Consider the following 21,972-nt stretch of genomic DNA (forward strand, 5'->3'; position numbering starts at 1 on the left):
GAGAGCGTTTAACAGAAATATAACTTGCAAGAAAAGTGGAAATGAAATGACAATGGCATGAATACAGCTTGTTCCTTTTTGCAATAATGCACTTGAAAGACTGTAACGTGTCTTGGGCTGTGTTGCCTGCACAAGCAAGCGGTCTTTCATTTTTGTTCATACAGATGCTACTGCTGCTAAGATATCACAATATGCAGAAGAGTTTCTGGGTGAAATGCAGCTGCCCTAAACTCTACATAGGCCCTCTTTGACACTTTGTTGGTGATAATGTTAGGATCTTCCAGAAAACCTTGGAGATCACTTTCTCAAACATGTATTTATAAGGATGAAAGATATGCAGCTCCAATCATTTGAAGGATTAAAAACCTCATAGAACTTGTAATAATCACCAAGGCTGGATAAGTAATGACTTGGAGTATTTTTTTTCCACATTCCACCTAAAAGTAAACTGTAGAACACATAGTTGGACATCGGTTTCAAATGCTAGGATCTGATGAATTTCAAGGTGAACATCTACATGTTTTACATCAGTTGAAATCCTTACATGGTGTCATGTCTTCATGTATTTGTTATTTTTTAGCATGAACCCAGTCTATGGATTTCTTTTATAATAGAAATGATGAAACCTATTTCTGTTCCTCCTTAGACGACAATGTCTCCTGAGAACTGAAGGGTTTATATCACTTATATGTATAAAGACAGTGTTGGAAGAATAAGCTTAACCCTTAAAAAAATCCAGTTACCTAGTAGTTACTGTGTTCTCTGTCTTGAATAGAATGATTCTTTATTTCCCCTAAAAGAGCACATTACACATTCACATTCTTATATTTCAGCAGAAAACTTAAATAGTATGCTTGGGGGTGCCAGTTTAGGGTGAAGCTATTTATTTTGAAATATTTCGTTTCATCTTCAAGCAGAACAGGAGGTAAATGCGCTGAACCTGCCAATGTAATCAAACAAACAAACAAAACCCCACAAAACCAAACCCCTAACAAACAACAACAACAAAACCAAAACAAACCCTACAAAAACTTAGCTCCCGATCAGTGTTCAGTGTAGCAAACAGTGAAGGACTGGGTAGGAAGGGAGCCTCAAAGTTAAAATATTGCTGTGTGTGGGTGAGTCGGAAGAACCTGAGTGCCATGCAGATTTCCAGCCTACTTGTGGGTAGAATAGCCCAGCAGATGTTGTCTTTACCACTGTTCAGCCGGTTATAGGAAACCATGTAAAAACAGGAGGGTGTGTGAGGAGAAACCTTTCTTGAAAGACTTACTCTATTTAATTGCAGTCAACCATGCAGGTAAACTGAAGCCTAATTTGGAAGATCAGCTGTAAAGATCCTGCACATTTCTAAAATGTTTTAATTCCTTCTATAAATACTCTTGCAATAATTTAATTAAAATTTGCATTTTGAACTGACTGAATGTCCTTTTCAGATTTGAACTACTTGTATGTTTTATTTAAATGCCTTTAGAGGCAGGGCAACTTCTGTTCCAAACTGCAGTGGCAATGGTACTATTTAGAAATATAATATCAATGTTGTGTTTGGGGTTTTGTTTGTTTGGTTTTGGTTTTGTTTTAAAAAGCTCTAGTATTTACTGCTGTTAACACTACAAGGACAGATAATTTCACAAAACAGACTTTCCAGGATGAAAGGACAAGATATTTATGCCAAATAAACTTGATGAAGTTTTTCCAATGTGTCAGCTGGCACAAGATTCATGATTCACATTTTCTTTAGCTCAAGCACAGGAAGCTTGATTTTGCTGTACATGTTAGTGGCATGAAATTAATGCATAAAATAAATGCATGCAGGCACTTTCAGACTTGAAAAAAAAAATCTCCTGTTGTGGATTATACAGTCACTTCATTATTATTACTTTTCTGCACTTGCTAATAATTCCTCACACTTTTTTTCAAGATCAGTCTGGTTATTTTACTCAGTCACAACTATACTTCCACCAGTGAAAGCTGACTGAAAGAGCTTTACTTGAGTCTGAAATGATGCATCACCACTTAAAATGGACTTTGGAGCATCTGGCGTTTTGTTGCAGCTACTATTACCTTACTAATATAACTTTGTTAATCATGGGAAAAGATTTTAAACCTGTTAGAAATGCAGTACATTTATTTTGGCAAACATATCCGGTAGATACCTGGAGTTAAAATACAGCTCACCTAAGCAGTGTTGTGCTTAGTATTATTTATCACAACACTGAGGTCATCTGTGCTGAACAGGCATGTGTCATATGCTGAACAGGATATGCTGTATGCTGAACAGGATGTGTTGACCTTCCTTGCTTCTTGGACCATGCTGGTCCTTGGCCTTACTGAGCTGTCTTCCAAGTCTCTGAGGCAGGGTTTCTTGCAGGGAATTTTATGCTTCCTGTCTGCTCACCCATCCACCACCACCACTAGGTGTTTTTTTCCTCCTAAATTGCTTGTACCATCTCAGTACTTAGGTTCAGCCCTAGCCTTTGTTCAGTTGTGATTTTTATTTGTTAATCTTGCATGGCTTCAGCTTATGTAGTAGCAGAGTCAAGGTTGCACCAAATGTCATATGCATAGTTATAGGAAGAAATGCAAGTGACTGACTATAGCAACAAATCCTACAAAGAAAGCAGTATAAAAGCCTTTTTATAGTGCATTTTCACATTTATGACTATACTTAATATTTTCCTTTCTGATCCCATGTTAGTGAACCTGAGACACCACAAATTTTATTTCAACGTGATCAACACAGGAAAGCATTCTAAACTAAGGCTAAAACTGTAGTTTCAGAATACCCCTTTGTTTTGCCAGATTTTTTCTTGCCTGTGTAGCTAAAAATTTGGATTATAAAATTAATCACTGTCTAAAATGTGCCTGGAGAAGAGGAGGCTCAGGGGTGATCTTATTGCTGTCTACAACTACCTGAAGGGTGGTTGTGGCCAGGAGGAGGTTGCTCTCTTCTCTCAGGTGGCCAGCTCCAGAACAAGAGGACACAGCCTCAGGCTGCGCCAGGGGAAATTTCGGCTCGAGGTGAGGAGAAAGTTCTTCACTGAGAGAGTCATTAGGCACTGGAATGGGCTGCCTGGGGAGGTGGTGGAGTCGTCGTCCCTGGGGCAGTTCAAGGCAAGGTTGGATGTGGCACTTGGTGCCATGGTCTAGCCTTGGGCACTGTGGTAAAGGGTTGGACTTGATGATCTGTGAGGTCTCTTCCAACCTTGGTGATACTGTGATACTGTGAAATGTTTCATTCCAACACTGTGTTTTGCATTTACTTCTGATTTATCTAATTATCTTTCCAATGTGTTCATAGGAGATTCTTAAGAATGAAAATTACAGAGAAGAAATGAAACAGAAAATCAAAGATGTAGCTGAAAAGGAGAAGCTGCTTCAGGCCAAGGAGTACAAGGAGGGACTCGTTGCTGAACCAGTTCAGACTCGTATTAGAGGCCATGCATCAGCTCCATACTATGGAAAGAAAGAGCCTTCGCAAGATCCAACCAGCACTGCAAGTACCTTTCAGCCAGGCTCCTGGATGCCATCAGGCAATAGTAGTGGTCATAATAAAAAACACAATGGGGATGTGTAGATGGCACTAAATGGATAAATAGTTTAACAGACAACATAACCAGCTTTTATATAAAAGTGGATATGCAATAAAGTAATATTAAGGCAGTTTATTTTTGCAGAACTGTTCAAAGGGGCTTGATCACAACAAACTGTTGTAAAATGTTTGAGTTTAATGAAAACCAGCATGTGTTACAAAGTTTGGTTTTGACAGCTACTGTTCATCTGTTACTCTTGAAATCACAGGCAGAAGGCTTTCTAGCAAACTTCATTTTCTTAAATAATTCTTTTTCCTTAAAGACTCATTTTCTTTAAAAATCTTAATAATGTAATAAATGTTAGTGAAATCAGTACACTCAAATTTTCCCAAACCTAGGCATTAGTTAGCAGTATTTTTTTCCAGAATGCTTGTTAATTGCCTTGGCAGCACATGTGCTTTCCTCTGGCATGTGGATGGAAAAATTGATGTCATTGACAAGAATCACTAGGATGCTATGCTGATGATGCATTCTACTGATAACACATCCTTGTAACTTAAAACAATCAATGTACTTGAATAGTGTTTGGTTTGCAGCCATCAGTAAGCACAGGATAAAATAAGGCAGAGTTAAAGCACATATAAGCACTATGTAGTAGAGGTTAAAGCTGCTGGAAGACAACACAGGGTTTTGGGCAAGGCACTGTCATCAATATTTTAAAAAAAGAACAAACAAAAAACCAACCCCCCCTTTTTTTTTTTTTATTTCTGCTGTACATGGGGATTTCTTTACTCTTTGGCCAGAGGTTGCAGAGTATTTGCTTAGAAATTGTTTGGGAACTTCAGTCAAAATAAAGACCACGTAACTTTTTGGAAAAAAGTATCAAATTTATTTATGCATTGCATCTTTCATCAGTTCTCTTCCATGTGTTTTACGCTACAATGGTATCAAAGGTGGAACACAAGCACATTTCACAATACTTGATACAAAACGTGAAGATTTATCCCCATATAGTTACAAAATGCCAAGATCTCATATTCTAATAATGCCTGCTTTGACCAACAGAAGGGAAAGGACATCAACATCTAATATCAGTTATTTCAGACTCCACTTCCCATCTAGCAACTAGTCCTATAGGTCTCCTCATTTGAACAACAGTGTTTCAGGGTTTTGTTTTTAAACAGGACTAGCTGCTACAAAGCACAGCTCTGTTAATGCTTAGAAGTCAAATATGAAAAACCTTGAGAAATGCCACAAGCTCTTTAGAACTATACTGTTAATAAAAATTAGACTTTGAAAAATGAATCACTTGTTAGAAAAACATGAATTGGAATTAAGTCATTTTGATGTAGTTACAACACAAACCTTGCTCAGATTTTTTCCACTATGCAGCCTGGAAGGTAGCAGAGTTTCAAAGGCCAGAAGAATGAAGATGTTGCCTAAACTCAGAAGGCCCTGAATCAAGGGTAGACGAAAGGATAGGAAGCACTACTGGCACCAGCATGTGCACCGTGTTTTCTCCACAGCCACCTCTATAGTTTGCCAGGACACTAGTCTACCTGGGCCTTTGGTCTCACCCATTTATGGCTGTTTTTCACAGAATAAAAAAAGTTCCTAAAGGGAGAGACAAATTATTTACAGGTGGAGTATTCAGGTGATCACTAGGGAAAACCAAATATAGTAGTGTATTTTGTAGAATGCAAGGGGATTAATATATATGAAGGTACCAAGAACAAGAATTCAGCTTCCTAGAGTTTGGGCTGAATTAAAACACGATGGCTGCTAGTTCAGAAAAGAGGAAAAGATAACTTTTTGCAGACAAGCTCCACCACTAAAGAGGCTTCAGCAGCCCCTATGGACACACAGCAGAACAGACACCAGCGCCATGGGCTGTATCCTTCAAGGAAATCAGATAACTGTAGCTGGTTTATGTCTGCATCTTTGCTGAAGGTATAACATAACTTGCCTTTCTGTATTCCAGTTTGCAATTCACATTTCCACCATAATCTCAGTTTTTAAGATTCCTGTTAAATCATAGCTCAAAGAAGAAAAATAATCCTATCCCCAAAGCCACCTGTGCAAATTTGGAAAAGCAACTTGCACTGGAATGCAAGTAGATTAACTGCTTCTAACAGGAGTCACTTGGGCAAAGTTTAACACAAATCATCTCCACAGAAAAACTACATTGAGGGAATTAAATTTTATACTTAAGAAGTAACAGGATGAAGTATCAAAGAACAGTTACAACGAAATGTACAAGTGTTTAATCTTAAAGGTGGATTTGTTGCACAAGGTCTTCCCCCTTCCCCCGCATTTAATCCTTCTTTGTTCGTTTGGCTTTTGCAATATTCTCTTGGCGTTTTTGTTTCTTCTTTTGCTCTCGCTCCCTGGCCTCAATCATTTTTGCAAGCTTCCAGGAAAGTGCTGCACTTATTACGAACAATGGTGTAAGGGCCAAAATCACTGTAGTTAGAAAGCCATATGGGTCCTTTGCAGCCCACTCCACGATGTATTCAGCCCAAGCCTTAATATCAATCATTTTTCCTAGTCTTCTATTAAGGAAACCCTATGGAATAATGAAATAATTTCTGAGTATTCAGAAAAATAAAAACACTTGTACACAGCGATTACCATTTTAAGTTATCATTAAAACGGCATGCTCGTTTTTGATAGTAGTTAAAAAGCAGTGCATAGTATGTGAGAGTGTGCAACAAAGTGTTGATCCGACCTTAAAGTACAGTGTTTACAAAATAATCTGGCGTTTTCATTTGGAAACTACATGGCAGTATCAGGTACTACTCGGTAGCATCCATCACATACTACCAATAAAATACTGCTATAGGGAAAAGGAAATTAAGCTGTGTTTCTCTCGAAGGGCAGCACGCATAGCCAGGTTGCCTTTCCGTCGGTCGTACACGGCGGACATGGGAGCCGGTGAGTAACTTCAAATAGCAAGCTACCAACAGCCGGCGAGTGAAAAACAACGTCAAAACCGAGCAGAAGGGGGCACCGCGGTGCCCGTGCCGGCCAGGCCCTCGGCCGCGGCGCCGCCAGGCAGCCGCCACCCGGCTACCCCACACCAGCGCAGCCACCGTGACGTCATGGTGCCCCCGCAGCCCCGTCACGCCCGGCCGCGCGCCCCACCCTCACCTGCCGCGGGGTGGGCCCTGCGTCGCCTCGGGCACCCTCCGGGCCTGTCGAGCGGCGGAAAGGCGGCGCCGAGGTCTCTGCAGAGAGAAGACATAGGCCGTCAGGGAACAACGCGCGGCGCGGCCCCTTCCCAGCAGCGCTTCCCTCTGCTCGGCACAGGTAGCGCTACCCCGGCCGGAGACGACGGCAGATATACTGCTGAGGCGCGGGGCGGGAGAAGAGTGCCGTGCCGCCTTGCCTCGCCTCCCCTCCCCTCGCTCCCCTCCCGCAGCCCCGCGGCCACCACCGCGCGGTACCGTTGCGCTGGGGGGCGACGGCCTGCCGAGCGGAAACAGGAAGAAGGCGCCCGCTCCGCCCATGCCGGCCGAGCGCGGAGGAAACAGAGTCTGCCCGCCAGAGCCTGCTAGAGCGGCCCCGCCGGGCACCCAACCCACCTCCTTGGCCACCGCCCGCCAGACGTCACTGCGGAGGGAAGCAGCGCCGCACACGCGTGGCACGCCGGGGCTCGGGCGCCTGCCTGCAGGCTGGCACTCAGGCGCACACGCAGCCGTAAGCGTGGGTGCAGCGGCTCCGCCGCCCGCTGGCCGGGGTCCTGGTGCTGCCGTGCTTCCCGCTGGAGGTGCAGCGCCTCCGGCACCAGATGCGCGCGTCTGTTCGGTGACCTTCTGCGCTGCCGCGGTGATGACGTTCCCTTTCGTTTAAAAAGAGGTGCTGCGAGGAAAGTTTCCGCTTGTCGGAGTGGATTTTTAAGCCTGTGCAGTAGCCCCATGGAGGCTGGTGGCGGAATGCAGCTAAAACCACTGGTACTCTGGCAGTGACCGGCAGGCCGCTCAGGCCGGTGCGGATTCGGAACCTGCTGCCCTACGCTGTCACTGGTCTCTAGCGTCTCCCCTTTCTCTCTCTTTTAGTGCCCTTTTAGTACGATCTGCAGTAGGACGCAGGTAGCTTTTAGCTGTAGCTTGGCGTGGTACTGCAAGTGTCTCTGCCATGCGGGGCATCCTGGCCCGCTCGGCTGATCTTTCCGGAAGCAGCTGTGCAGCACACGGCGCTGCAGTGCAATAGCTGCTGCCTGCTACCGGAGCTGTGATTGCTGCGCGGCTCTCCTGACCTGACCTCAGCAGAACACTCGGCTCATCGCAGCGCAGTCTCCATGACTGTTACAGCCTTCAATATTCTAACACTCAAAATTCAGGTTTTCAGAGTTTGTTCTACATGTGTTGTGCCAGTCCTTTCCTTCTTCCTTTCTGCTCAGGCGTGCACATGCACAGCGATGTAAATAATGACACCGGAACTTGCTTTTTTTATTTAAAGGACATCAAGCACACCAATAATTTTGTCGATGAGGGAGTCATTGACAAAGGATCTGACTAAAACTAATCTTCTCAGGAGAGGCTGAGGCACATGGGGGCTGTTTAACCTGGAGAGGTCATCTTGTCAATGCTTATCACTGTCTAGAGGGCAGAGGTCAAGAGGATGGGGCCAGATTCTTAAGAGGTGCCCAGCCGGAGGACAAGGGGCCATGAGCACAAAGTGAAACACAAGAAGTTCCACCTAAGCACAAGAAAAAAGTTTTTTACTTTGAAGGTGACAGAGCACTGGAACAGACTGCCCAGAGAGGTTATGGGGTCTCGTTCTCTGGAGACTTTTGAAACCTGCTTGAGCAGGTTGCAAAGCAAACCTGCACGGGGAGCTGGACTATATAATCCCCATGGGTCGCTTCCAAACCCTACCATTCTGTGATTCTGTATGTTGAATGCAATTTTGCCTTATATGTAAAATATCATTATTTGTACATTCTTATTAAAACCTTGCCTGTAGTGTTCACACTCTTGTAATACTTCTTCAGAATAGAAAGTAATAAAGTAGTTCATTTGGAGGGGACTGACAATGATCATCTTGTCCAACTGCCAGACCCCTTCAGAGCTGACCAAAAGTCAAAGCATGTTATTAAGGGCGTTGCCCCAAGTGCCTCTTAAACATTGACAGGCATGGGCCATTTTCCAGCTTTCTAGGGAGCCTGTTCCAGTGTTTGACCACCTTCTTCGTAAAGAAATACTTTCTAATGTCCAGTTCAAACCTTGCCTGGTGCAGCTTTGTACTGTTACAACATGTCCAGTCGCTGGGCATAAGGAAAAAGACGTCAGCACCTCTCTCCGCTTGTCTTCGTAGGAGACTGTGGAGAGAAATGACATTGTTCTCGGGTCTCTTTCTCTCCAAGCTAGACAAGCCCAAAGTCCTTAGCTACTCTTTTACTGGACATGCTATCCTGGTTTCACTGGGCCAGCCATGGCCTGCAGGCCATTTTAAGTTCTGATTCAGCCAGGAGCTTAAACTCAGAGGTGCAGAAGCCAGGGCAGGTGACCTGAGCTGGCTAATGGGTATATCCTATAATATAAAATCCATGTTTATTGTAAAGGGAGAAGTTTTCTGAGGACAGAAGCAGCAACCAGGTGAAGTCACCAACACTAATGCTGGCCAGCTTCCAGTCAGCTTCTGACTTCTTCCCCGACTCACAAGACCTTTGGTAGGTATCTATACATGTATCTCTGTACATGTGCTACTCAGCCACTTACATGACTGTTAAAAGTCTTAGGCAGATACAGGTCTTAGCAAAATCTAACAATCTAAATTTATTGGAGCTTAGAGCTTAATTCTGAGGTTCTGTATTCATATATATCTAATGTAAAAGTAGATGAGCTATTACATAAGTTTAGATCATTCCTGGTAAAATTGCCTATTGGGCTAGAGGGGATGTGGTTATATTTCTGGATGTTAAATTTGGGTGTGGATATCAAATTAAGCACTGACCTTGTCAACAGCTCTGCACCAAATTTAGGTTTGCTGAAAAATTAATATCCAGTCCCAGTCTTTCATATAATTGGAATAATCTCCTGTCTGCCTTTCTACACCTTCTCTAGCTTATTGGTTTAAAAGGAAAGTGCCTGATTCACTGAAACAGGGAAGAAATAAAAAGGAGGCATTTTAAATTTGCTTTTCTAAGAAAACAGATCTTATGTCATTACACTTACTGGTAACTTCTATAGTTGGTCAGTGATGATAGCATGGTTGTAGGAGTCCTGGTCGCAATAGTTCTGCTCCTTTAAGGTTTGTGCAGATAGGTAGCTAGGTACAGAAAAGAGGCCCAGGTACAACCATGACTGATAGCTGCAGTACATCTGTCTTAGGAGGTGTTAGGCATTAGTAACCAATAGGAAAGCTTACGCTCACTTGAGGCTTGCACTCTACCATAAATTCAAAGTAATTCATCCAGACTACATAAGATATGGGGACTTGTTTTACTTTTTTAGTTACTCAGTTTTCATACTTTAAGTAGTCAAAGAGAGAACAGAAACTCCAGAATTCACTGTCTTCCAGACAGTGCAGCAAAACCCTCAGCACATTTCCCAGAATCCTTTAAAAGACCACATCAAATATATGTTTATGTTAACTGTCATTTTGGCAGTTAACTGCTGCTTTGTAAATGTGCACTTTCTTTTACATCTCAACTAGAATTTCTTTGACTTGCCCTTTTCTATTATTTATTACTCTTTATGTGCCAGTGTGTATGTTGAGACACCCACTTTTAATTTTTTTCATCTGTCAGTTACAAGCAGATGAATGAGAGAACTGGAGAGCTTAGGAAGGAGTGGGAAGGCATCTACCGATGCAAAATCTCTACTTAGGATGGAGTTAAGCTTTTCAGTAACTACATAACTCAGTAACAGCAGCTACAGAAGTAGCATCAAATTGTAATAAAGTATGAATTTATGAATCAACTTTAATAAAATTGAATCACTAGTTAATTTATGCATCTCTATTTTATATTTATTTATCTGAAACCAAACACATATATAAGAATGTCATTAGAAATTCTCCTTCGGTGGAATTTCATGAGAAAGTGCTGGAGAGGAAAAGTATTGCTGTCCATTGTCACTCTTTCAAAGAGGGAGTGGGCCAAAGAATGGAAAGAGTGCTCAAAAAATCCAGCAATAATAAAGGCACAATGCATAGTGGTCTGCTTAGGATATTACACAGACATGGAAAATAGCAGAGTTACTTGATGAAAGCAGAGCTTTTCTCACTGCAACTGTGACTGAAAACTCCATGGAATCTTTAGTGTGTTTAAGTGTATGTGGTGAAGGCAAACTTTGAGTAAATGTGTTCCATTTTGCTTAGATGTGTTGACATGTATCAGTAGTCAAAAATTTCTCTGTATAATGAAGCTGCTACATATTTCATGCAGTGTAATCTGTAACTTGCCTTTTCATAATCTGTAAATTCTGGTGATAAAATTAGTTATTTGAAGCTATTTTCCCTACATACAGCATGAATTTGACAATAATATATGTGTTGTGCTCTATCTGCTGAATGTCTCTGTTTCTAGAAAAGATGGGTGACATTGTTGTGCCATTGCACAGTGATGGTTTTTTGAAGAGTTTTGAAACATAGCTTGACTATTGCATTTTTCTCCAGCCCGTAAAATCTCTGATCTGTGAAAGCTTTACTGGGACTGCTTTTGGCTATGTACGATATATTCACCATACAGGCCAGCAAATAAACATTCTGGAGTTTATAGCATCACTTGAGCCAACAAAATCGCTTTGTACCAATGGGGACTAAGGAATATTTTTTCTGCTACAAATCTGTCTTTTTAAACACTGGTGTTTAAGTGGAGCTGCAGTATAACTTTGTTTGTCAAATTACATGAACAACCCCATATATTTGTAGTTTGGCTACCATTCAACACAGCTGAGTATCCAAGATGAAAGTAGTCAAAATCATGAGTAACGTTGCTTCTCTACTAACTTAATTTCAAACTATCCTTTAAAAATTGTTCTGCTACCTTATACTTTCAAGGATAGAGCATGTGTTGGGGTAGTGCATGGCCTATATGCCAAGTGATGTGCTGCACACTTTTGTTATCTTAAAAAGCGAAGAACATAGTATTTTATTTAATACTCAGTTAAAAAGTGATCAAATGCTTCTGTGCTCTAAGTGAACTCATTTATATAATAACATTCTCACTACTCTTACAATGAATAATGTACCTGAAGAACTGAACTGTGTCAGGCCTTACTCTATAGAATCATAGAATTGTAGAATGGTTTATGTTGGAAGGGACCTCAAAGATCACCTAGTTCCAAATTCCCACCATAGGCAGGGACATCTCCTACTAGGACAGGTCACTCAAGGCCTTGTTTAACCTAGCCTTGAACACCTCCAGGGAGGTAGCATCCACAACCTCCCTGGGCAACCTTTTCCAACGTTTCATCACCCTCACTGTAAAGAACTTCTTCCTACCATCTAGTTTAAATCTCCCCTCTTCCAGTTGAAATACATTACCTCTCATCCTGTCATTACAAGACCTCATAACTAGTCCCTCTCCAGCCTTCTTGTAGCTCCCCCTTCAGAATTTGGAAAGCCACTACAAGGTCCCCTTGAAGCCTGCTCTTCTCCAGGCTGAAGACTCCCAACCCTTGTAGCCTGTCCTCATAGCAGAGGTGCTCCAGGCCTCTGATCAACGTTGTGGTCCTCCTCTGTACTCACTCCAACAGTTCGATGTCCCTGTGTTTGGGGCTGCAGAACTGTACATAATATTCCAGGTGGGGTCTCACAAGAGCAGAGTAAAGAGTTGTATTTCCTATTTTAGGTCTTCACACAGTTCAAAAAGGGAACGGGTTATATTGTAGGGAAGGAGAGGAAAAAAAGCAAATGATTGCTGATGCAGATTTTTAAGTCCTCAGAGGCCTTCCCTGAGGTAGCTTCTTGCAGCAATTCAGGTAAGAAACATGGTCATGGGATCATACTCCAACTGTGACGCTAGGTCTGAACTGATTCAGGGAATTTTAGTCATCTCCACAGAAGTCTGGTGCCCAGGTAACAACAGAGAGAGGCAGTGGAGAAAGGCTGGTGCCTCTGACATGTGAGTCATGCATCAGGTACCCCACGAGTTCCTCTCTGAACCTGCTGCTTTCCCTCCACGGACCATAGAGGGCACTAAGGATTGAAGGTAGCGATCTCAAGTTAAATACCCAGTTAAACACCAAGTTAAAGTGCAAGGAAGTGAAATGCCAATTTGAAGTGCAAGGAACCTAAACCAGAAAGCATATTCTTCCGTGAATCAACTCCATGCCTTTATGTATATGTAGGTGGTAATATTTTTTTCCCGCCTTCTTAAAATATTTTTAAGTTGTCAAATGAAAGGAACAAGAGCCACTGTGACCATCACCTCAACTTTTAGGATTTAGATATTCCTTGATTTTGTAGAAGCTTGAGTTCAACAAGGAATTTGTGTTTGTTCTAAAGCTATGTGCAAGTAATGGATCTAAACACAATTTTTTCAAATTCAAGAATTATAGTTGCAGTTCTAATGTTTCTTGAATCTGTGGTCTTACTCTATTTTCTGCCACAAAAACTTACTAGAATTTTATCTTTCTGGTGGTTAAATAGACATTTCTGCAAAACTGTGCACAAGCAGGTTCATTCTGTGGCTTCTTCCACAGAGAAACAAAAGCTAAGACTGATACCTACGTCTTATATTATACCCTTTTTGCAAACTTTACTCTTTGAGGTTAGAAAAACAAAATGAAATAAAACAAAATTAACCTTTCATGTGTGTGTTACGTTCTGAAAACCAGAGCCATTATTCTGTCTGTCACAATTCATTAATGAGCTGAGCATGGTTGCTGTTTTTATAGTTTCTTTCCAAGAGCAGCAGGAAGTAATAATGCTAATTTACTAAGTGTCACAGCTACTTCATGAAGTTGTGCTGTCCCTAACTGGAGTGGAACAGATGTGCCAGTATAGTGCCTGCAAGAGCCATTGTACTGTGCATATGATGTAAGAATGAAGTTCTGATAACTCACAGTAATGATTATTGTGTTGTATAGAGTTTCAGTGTCCACCATATGGCCAGGGAATGTCTCCCAAAGTAGTTCTAATCACAAAGCCAGCGTATACCCCTCATAGTTATTCTAGTGTCCTTCTAGATTCTAGTTCAAGTTACAGGCAACCCTAAACAACAACACCTTTTTAAACCCCCAGTGATTTTTATTCCTTTTTAATGGTGTACCACAAGGATTCCTGATGCTCTAAGGTAAAAGTGAATTTTTCAGACTCTTATAGGATGTACTTTAACGATTCAGGGCTGTAGCAATGAGCCTCATTCTAAACTCATTACAGCTTTCCAGGCAGCTAAACCTATCCGCTATGGTATGTTTTCCCTGTGTGTTATGTGGCTGCCGTTTTCCATCCAGATGTGTCTATGGCAGTGTCTTTTTTTTTTTTGCTTATGTGTGTTCAGGAGCACTTTATGAAGTATTTTATTGCTTTTTGCTGCTGGAAGACAATATAAGCCTTCAGTACATATAGTAAATGCCATTTTCAGCATTAAATTATGAATAGAGTATGTATGAATCACTGAGATCTGCAAGGTAGCCAGCATTGTTGGCTGCTTCCTGCTCCGTCTTATATAGAAAGTAACTGTTGTCAGTGGAAGTTGCCTCACCAAACTGATCTCCTTTTATGATCAGGTTACCTGCCTGGTGAACGTGGGGCAGGCTGTGGATGTAGTCTACTTGGACTTCAGCAAAGCCTTTGACACTGTCTGCCACAAGAAGCTCCTAGCCAAGATGGCAGCTCGTGGTTTGGACAGATTCACTCTGTGCTGGATCAAGAACTGGCTGGATGGCAGAGCCCAGAGAGTGGTGGTGAATGGTGCCACATCCAGTTGGCAGCTGTCACTAGTGGTGTTCCCCAGGGATCAGTGCTGGGCCCAGTCCTGTTCAATATCTTTATTGATGATCTGGATGAGGGCATTGAGTCCAGCATCAGTAAGTTTGCAGATGACACCAAGCGAGGAGCAGGTGTTGATCTGTTGGAAGGTAGGAGAGCACTGCAGAGGGACCTGGACAGGCTGGATGGGTGGGCAGAGGCCAATGGGATGAGATTTAACAGGGCCAAGCGCAGGGTTCTGCACTTTGGCCACAACAACTCCAAGCAGCGCTATACGCTGGGGACTGAGTGTCTGGAGAGCAGCCAGGAGGAGAGGGACCTGGGGGTACTGATAGATAGTAGGCTGAAGATGAGGCAGCAGTGTGCCCAGGTGGCCAAGAGAGCCAATGGCATCCTGGCCTGCATCAGGAACAGTGTGGCCAGCAGGACAAGGGAGGTTCTTCTTCCCCTGTACTCAGCACTGGTCAGGCCAAACCTTGAGTACTGTGTCCAGTTCTGGGCCCCTCAGTTCAAGAGAGATGTTGAGGTGCTGGAACATGTCCAGAGAAGGGCAACAAAGCTGGTGAAGGGCCTGGAGCACAAATCCTATGAGGAGAGGCTGAGGGAGCTGGGCCTGTTTAGCCTGGAGAAGAGGAGGCTCAGGGGTGATCTTATTACTGTCTACAACTACCTGAAGGGACATTGTAGCCAGGTGGGGGGTGGCCTCTTCTCCCAGGCAACCAGCAATAGAACAAGGGGACACAGTCTCAAGTTGTGCCAGGGTAGGTATAGGCTGGATGTTAGGAGGAAGTTCTTCCCAGAGAGAGTGATTTGCCATTGGAATGGGCTGCCCAGGGAGGTGGTGGAGGCACCATCCCTGGGGGTGTTCAAGAAAAGCCTGGATGAGGCACTTAGTGCCATGGTCTAGTTGATTGGTTAGGGCTGGGTGCTAGGTTGGACTGGATGATCTTGGAGGTCTCTTCCAACCTGGTTGATTCTATGATGCTATGATTCTAAGTGGGAGTCTGTACCTTATTTGAATTCTTAGTCTCGTGGAATAGAATGCTATAGCAGTCTGTAGCATTATGTGTGCATCCCTCTTGCCTTCTCTTCCACAGTGAGGTAGTCTTTAGAAGAAAAGAGAATTCTGTCATGTTCCCATATCTAGATTTGCACCAGAGTTAAAACACATAAAGTTAAAAGCTTTTCAGTTCATTCTTGGCAAAGCAGAATGATTAAACATAAAGCAACATTTCCAAGTCTACAATGTCTAAACATCGACCAGTCTCAACACTGAGGTGATCTGAAACTCTTCAGCTTTATGCTCATGTGTTTAAATAAAACTATGTATTCAAAGCACAATCAAAAAAGTTTCACTGATTCACTGCTGTAGAACTTCTATTTCCTTATTCCTCAAATAATGTTCTTAGAAATGTTCTCACAGCTGTCATAGATCTGATTTGACTTGAAGCAACTTTGGCAGCCTTGCTTGTAAAGCTCAGGTGACTGAACGCTGACATCAACATAGTTCATCCCTGCAAGAAAATCAGGGGTGTTTTCTTTAATTCTTTATCCATTTTAAGATATGTAAGAGCATTAAATTTGAACACCCACCTTATTTTCATTTTTCTGGGCAGCAGAAAGCCTTTTAGATCAGTTATATTTTTAAAGTTGGAAATATTCCTTCCTAGAAGCACGCTTTTTAAGAGCTCTACCCACAGAATTAGCGTTGGAATCCACTCTGTACTCACCAAAGGTTCACAGTCATACTTGTCAGGAAGCAATTAAAGTTAGGCCACTCTGTAAAGGGCAGGTAAGACATGGGATAAGGCAGGCAGGGCCATTGCCTCACTAACAAGGATTCAGTGCCACAGTGCCTGAGTGTGAAGAGCAAAGCAGACCTTATGGTGGTAGCAAGATTCAGCCAACAGTTCAGGTCACCAGGCAAGTCTGTATTGATTAGAGAGCTCCAACATAAAGCCAGAAAGTCAAGTTAGCAGGTTAGAATCAGAGTCAAGAGTCAGAAAGATAGAAGACCAGGCACAGGCATTATTGCAACAAAGTTCCAAGAGAGATTCAAAGCAAGAGCCCAAACTTAGTAACAGCTCTGGAGCAAAGGTGGACAGGACCCCACTCCTACACCTTTTTTTTACACCACTGTTTCTACATAGATCTCTGACTTGAGGTCACAGAACTCAATGAAGCCAGTTCTGGACTTGAGCCACAGGCAGATAAATCATAGAACATCTCAAGCTGGAGGGGACCCGTAAGGATCGTTGAGCCCTCCCTGCTCCTTACAGGGCTACCTAATACAAAATCGTATCCCTGAGGCATCATCCGGATACTGCTTGAGCGATATGAGCTACATCCCTGGGGAGTCTGTTGCAGTGACTGAGCACTCCCTCAGTGAAGAAAGAACCTTTTCCTAATGCCAAATCTGAACTTCCCTTGATGCAGCTTCATTCCATCTCCTTGTATCCTACTTTTGGTCAACAGAGAGACCATCAGCTCCCTCTCCACTGTCCCTTGTGAGGAATTTGTAGGCTGTGATGAAGCCACTCCTCCTTACTCTTCCTTTTGAGACCTTTTAATCATCTTGGTCATCCTTCTATGCATACACTTTGATAGATCAGTGCCCTTACACTGAGGCACCAAAACTGCACACAGTATTTGAAGTGAGGCTGCAGTCCCTGGAAAGTGCAATTTGACTTTCTTCATTGCCTAGGGAAAAAAAAAAAAAAAAGATTCATACCTGTAATTTTGTCAGGGTAAGGTGACCTGTTCTGCTTATAACTGAAACAAGTCAAGAAGCTGGCTTTCAGTGTTGCTTGTCAAAGCTTTTATGTGACTTGTGTTTCTAATTCACACCCTCAGCAAGTTTGCTGACAACACCAAGCTGTGTGGTGCAGCAGACGTGCTGGAAGGAAGGGATCCATCCAGAGGGACCTGGACAGGCTGGAGAGGTGGGAACAAGCTAACTTCATGAGGCTCTACAAGACCAAGTGCAAGGTCATGTATCTGTGTCAAGGCAATCCCAAGCACAAATACAGGCTAGACAGTGGCTGGCTGGAGAGCAGCCCTGAGGAGAAGGACTTGGGGGTGCTGCTGGATGAGAAGCTCAACATGAGCCAGCAGTGTGCACTTACAGCCTGGAGGGCCAACCAGATCCTGGGCTGCATCAGGAGAAGTGTGGCCAGCAAGGTGAGGGAGGTGATTCTCCCCCTCTACTCCACGCTGGTGAGACCCCACCTGGAGTACTGCATCCAGTTCTGGAGCCCCCATTACAAGAGGGATGTGGATGTGCTGGAGTGTGTCCAGAGAAGGGCCACTGGGATGATCAGAGGGCTGGAGCACCTCTCCTGTGAGGACAGACTGAAAGAGTTGGGGCTGCTCAATCTGGAGGAGAGTAGGCTCCAAGGTGACCTTCTTGTGGCCTTCCAGTATCTGAAGGGGACATACAGAAAAGCTGGGAAAGGACTTTTCAAGATATCAAGGAGTGACAGGACTAGGGGAAATGGAGCAAAGTTGGAAGTCGGTAGGTTCAGGCTGGATGTGAGGAGGAAGTTCCTCACCATGAGAGTGGTGAGACCCTGGAATGGGTTGCCCAGGGTTGAGACCCCATCCCTGGAGGTGTTTAAGGCCAGCCTGGTCTAGGGTAGAGTGTCCCTGCCCATGGCAGGAGGGTTGGAACTAGATGATCCTTGTGTTCCCTTCCAACCCTGACTGATTCTATGATTCTAATTGCTTTCTTAACAATTCTGCCAGAACTACCTGGTTTAAAAACATCTACTAAAACTGTGTTTGAGATAAACTGTGTTTAAGGGGTATATTAAGGCGTAATATAGGAGAGCTGGGTAATGGAGCAATCACAGGTGTGCTGATATGCACTGTTTAGGGGGAATGACTTCTTAGCTCAATTTGACTGCGGCTAGATCAGGACATCTAAAAAGTTCTTACATACTTCATGCTTTTATAATCCCAGCTTTAGAAATTATGACTGGAAGGTGTCTTCTCAGTGGATTAGTAGTATTACAAATTGCTGTGGGAAACTGAATCTTCTAATCCTTTTATAAACTCATAAAATTCAACCTATGAAATATTTTTTCCCCTTGGAGGTTTTGTGTAGAATGTGTTTTCATTCTGAAAGTTTGTAACATTGAAACATTTACAAACTTTCTTTGGTTTGTTTTTGTCCTCTAATTTCATAGAGTTGTGGAAAGCTTGAGGTTGGAAGGGAGGGCTGGGGGATGTGTTGGACTAGATGATCTTGGAGGTCTCTTCCAACCTGGTTGATTCTATGATTCTATGACTTCAGCATCATGCAGTCCAACTTGAGCAAGTGGCACCTGAAGCAAGATGCTCAAGATGTCAGCAGAGTTTTGAGTATCTGCGTGGGTGGATTCTCTGCAAACCTCTCCAGGCAACCTGTTCCAGCATTTGGCTACCATTACAGGAAGAAAATGTTTTTCTGGCAGTGAAACAGGGTTTCCTGGTTTGTGCTCATTTCTTCTGATCCTTTATTTGGAATAGTCTGACTACATCTTCTTTGCACCCCCTTTTCTCCCCACTTCTATCATCATTTCTGATATGGTCTCGCTGATCCATCTCCTCTCCAGGCTGAATGGTTTTGTCTCTTTCACTCTTTCTTCATGTGAGAGATGCTGCAAGCCCTTTATTGGCATCTACTGTACTTGCTCTAGGCTCCCTCTCTCTTTTTTTGTTCCTCTTGTGCAGAGGAGCCTGGAGTTGGACACAGCCTTCCACATATCTTTGTCATCAACACATTGTGTTTTGTGCCAGGCTTATTAATAATGAATAAACAAAACAAGTTCTAAAGTTTAACCAATTCTGATAGGAAACTTTTCACTTTATTTTTCTACAACTGTGGTCAGCTGCAATCAACTCTAGTTCATAAGCAAATTCTTTTGCTTCCAGTTTTTATTTTGTTTGAATTTATTTTGTTTGTCATGTTTTATCAAAACTTGTGCTGGGTAATGTGCACTTTTCCTAAAGTTCTGCTTCATAACTTCCTTTTTTTTTTTTTTTTTTTTTTTTTTTTTTTTTTTAAATACTGTAAACAATTAAGACCTAAATAAGTTATTCAAAGATAGCAATAAAATTTTTATTATTATTTGCCTCAGTTCTAATTTAAATTCCCAGAGACTCAAATATATTTGATAGAACCAATAACAGTTTATAGAGTGCCTTTCCCTCTTACCCCATCTTCTCCAAAAGAAAGGGATTAGATGTAGAGATAGGAAAAGGTAAGCACAACCAAATAAATAATCTCACTCAATTTGGAAGTTAAAAAAGAGAAGTTTAACAATAAATTAAAAAGGTATCTGAGGTAGGGAAGTTACAAAGGTATAGGGAAGGGAAAGCAAATACAAAATGTGTAAATACAACCAGATTTTGATGGTCATGGCTTTGACTGCCTAGTGGGTGATGGCCACGTGGTAAAGCAAAGAGAACCAGGAGCAGAATGGTGATGCTGGTAGGCAGGGAGGCAGAGAGAGAGCGACACAGGAAGTCCCCCTGCTTTTGTAGACCTTTAGACAGGAAGGGGAGTGGGCTAACCATGAATCAGCTGGTGGTGTTCAGACCACCTGGGGTCAGGTTCGAGGTTACTCCCCCTGGAGGGTTAACTCTGTACATTATTGGAAACTTTAAAAGAGCCATTTCACTAGATGTCTCAATAACTGAAAGTAGATGATAGTCTGACAAAAAAACGGACATAATTTAGATAGAAGATAAAGGCAGCTATTTCAGTAACAGTATCTGTCACAAAACCAAAACATTAATTAGTATTCTAAAGCAGAATGAAGGAATTGCAGAAAGATGTAAGAGAATTCAGTGCAAGAGGACAGGGTCATAATCAGAAGTTTGTATTGTATTATTTTCTCATAAAATATTTGGTCCAAGTACAGTTGAAATATTCAGTAAATATTTGTGATCTACATCCAGAGAAGAGTCTGGGTTTGGCCTAATGTGTGTTTGCACTTAGATATAAATGGATAGATCAGGTTTACATACCTCTGGACACTCTGTTCTAGGGAAAGCATGATTCTATAAAGAAGCTGTTTTGAAGAAATCTCATATCCAGAATCAGTCAGGAGGCAGAGTAAGGTGCTCACAGGGGATTTCTTGTGTTATGTATTTAGTAACTATTCAATAGAACTGAAACCAGTGCTTCTAGCAACAGTGCTGCCTGTTGGCGGCGGCAAATGAAGAAAATGTTTGTCTCCTGTACTCAGTTTTTATTTCCAGTTACAAAAGGTAATTTTGTCACTATCCCTTGTTAAAGTGTCACAGTCAATGGTATTTTAGATAGCGTAATGAGACAGGATGGTTTTGCTACTTTGTGTCTGTTTGTTTCCCAACAGCACTGTCTTTCCTCTGACTTGGATAATGCAGTAATGTGTGGGTGGCACAGGTTCGAGTTCTGGCCAATGCACCTAAGAAGGAGAGAAGTCTCCGTTTGGAAAAAAGCGCCAAGAATTGATGTCCCGGGTTGGGGGAGGTGCCCCCCGGGGAGAAGTCGACTCAGCACAACACAAAACCCATCCTTTTTGAAAGTCAGGGAAAGATGAAATTGTATTTTCTTATAGTATAAGTATAACAATGTAAAGAGAGATAATAACTAGAGAAGGAAGGAAGGAAAGAAAGAAAAAAAACCAATACAATAACCTTAAGGGAGATGGGGGAGGGGTCAAGCGGCGGCGAAGCAGCAGAAGCAGCAGTAGCCAAAACAGCAGCCGGGGGACGACAGGCGAAGCTGCAGCAGCAGAAGCCAGCGGGAGAAGGGGGAGAGCAAATTGTGCTTCTAGACATTAAGTTCTTGATGCTCCAATGAAATCATATTAATTTATCTATTGTTGCCATTTATGTGGCCTATCCCTGGAATGTTCATCTCTCCCCTATGTCTGAGCTAGAGGATCAGCTCAAACGGCCACAATTCATGCTCTCTGACACGTGTCTCCCCAGTTCTTTTGGTCTGTAATGTTACACATTACATAACGTTTTCTGGAGAAAGCAAATGGCTTTGGTGTCTTTCATGAAGAGAGGTGTTTCATAATGTGGTTGAAGACTGTGATTCCGCTTAAACTTTGTATCATGGGGGTACTGGGTTACCTGCCCTCACATTTCAAGACTCCTTCAGCCTGGTATGACAAAATGTTCTCGACTCTGAGATGCCAGTAAAGCATGATTAACAATGAAACACCTGCACAACCAGCAATGTTTCTTCCATTCAAAGTTTTGCTTCATTTCTCTCCTTGAATTTATTTTTTTTTCCTCCAGTTTGCTTCTGAAAAGGGAAACTTTGTCCTCGCTGCTGCCATAGAGCATTCATTACAGGAGGCAATGTGTCTTCTCCAAGAAAATCTCTTACTTAAGGAAGTCTTCCAAACAACCAAGAGGGTGCATTTTTTCCTCCTCTGATTCAAAAACGTTTTTCATGTTATGGAATCACAGAATCATTAGTCACAGTCTTTGTTGAGGGAGGCAGTGCCCCTCATTTTTCATTCTTAAAACATTCTGAACCAAACAATTATGTTTACACTCAATCCTGGAGTTT

The 21,972-nt window shown here is 42.5% G+C and overlaps 2 protein-coding genes across 5 annotated transcripts in view; one reads left to right on the top strand and one right to left on the bottom strand.

The window, feature by feature from the left end:
* The window catches only part of NDUFAF2 (NADH:ubiquinone oxidoreductase complex assembly factor 2), a 75,042-nt gene extending 70,630 nt beyond the window's left edge, over positions 1-4,412 (top strand). The window contains exon 4 of the mRNA XM_064140821.1: positions 3,302-4,412. Coding sequence (XP_063996891.1) covers positions 3,302-3,577 — 276 coding nt within the window. The 3' untranslated portion in view covers positions 3,578-4,412. The remainder of the gene's footprint in view (positions 1-3,301) is intronic.
* The window catches only part of SMIM15 (small integral membrane protein 15), a 104,217-nt gene continuing 86,644 nt past the window's right edge, over positions 4,400-21,972 (bottom strand). Inside the window, exons 1-3 of one of the 4 annotated variants that reach the window (XM_064140824.1) lie at positions 7,118-7,137; positions 6,684-6,760; positions 4,400-6,099 (exon numbers count right to left, since the gene is read on the bottom strand). In XM_064140824.1, coding sequence (XP_063996894.1) covers positions 5,848-6,072 — 225 coding nt within the window. In that variant the 5' untranslated portion in view covers positions 6,073-6,099; positions 6,684-6,760; positions 7,118-7,137 and the 3' untranslated portion in view covers positions 4,400-5,847. The other 3 variants (XM_064140822.1, XM_064140825.1, XM_064140823.1) reach the window with 3 other exon arrangements.

This window comes from Pogoniulus pusillus, chromosome Z, assembly GCF_015220805.1.
Source record: "Pogoniulus pusillus isolate bPogPus1 chromosome Z, bPogPus1.pri, whole genome shotgun sequence".
Classification (NCBI taxonomy): domain Eukaryota; kingdom Metazoa; phylum Chordata; class Aves; order Piciformes; family Lybiidae; genus Pogoniulus; species Pogoniulus pusillus.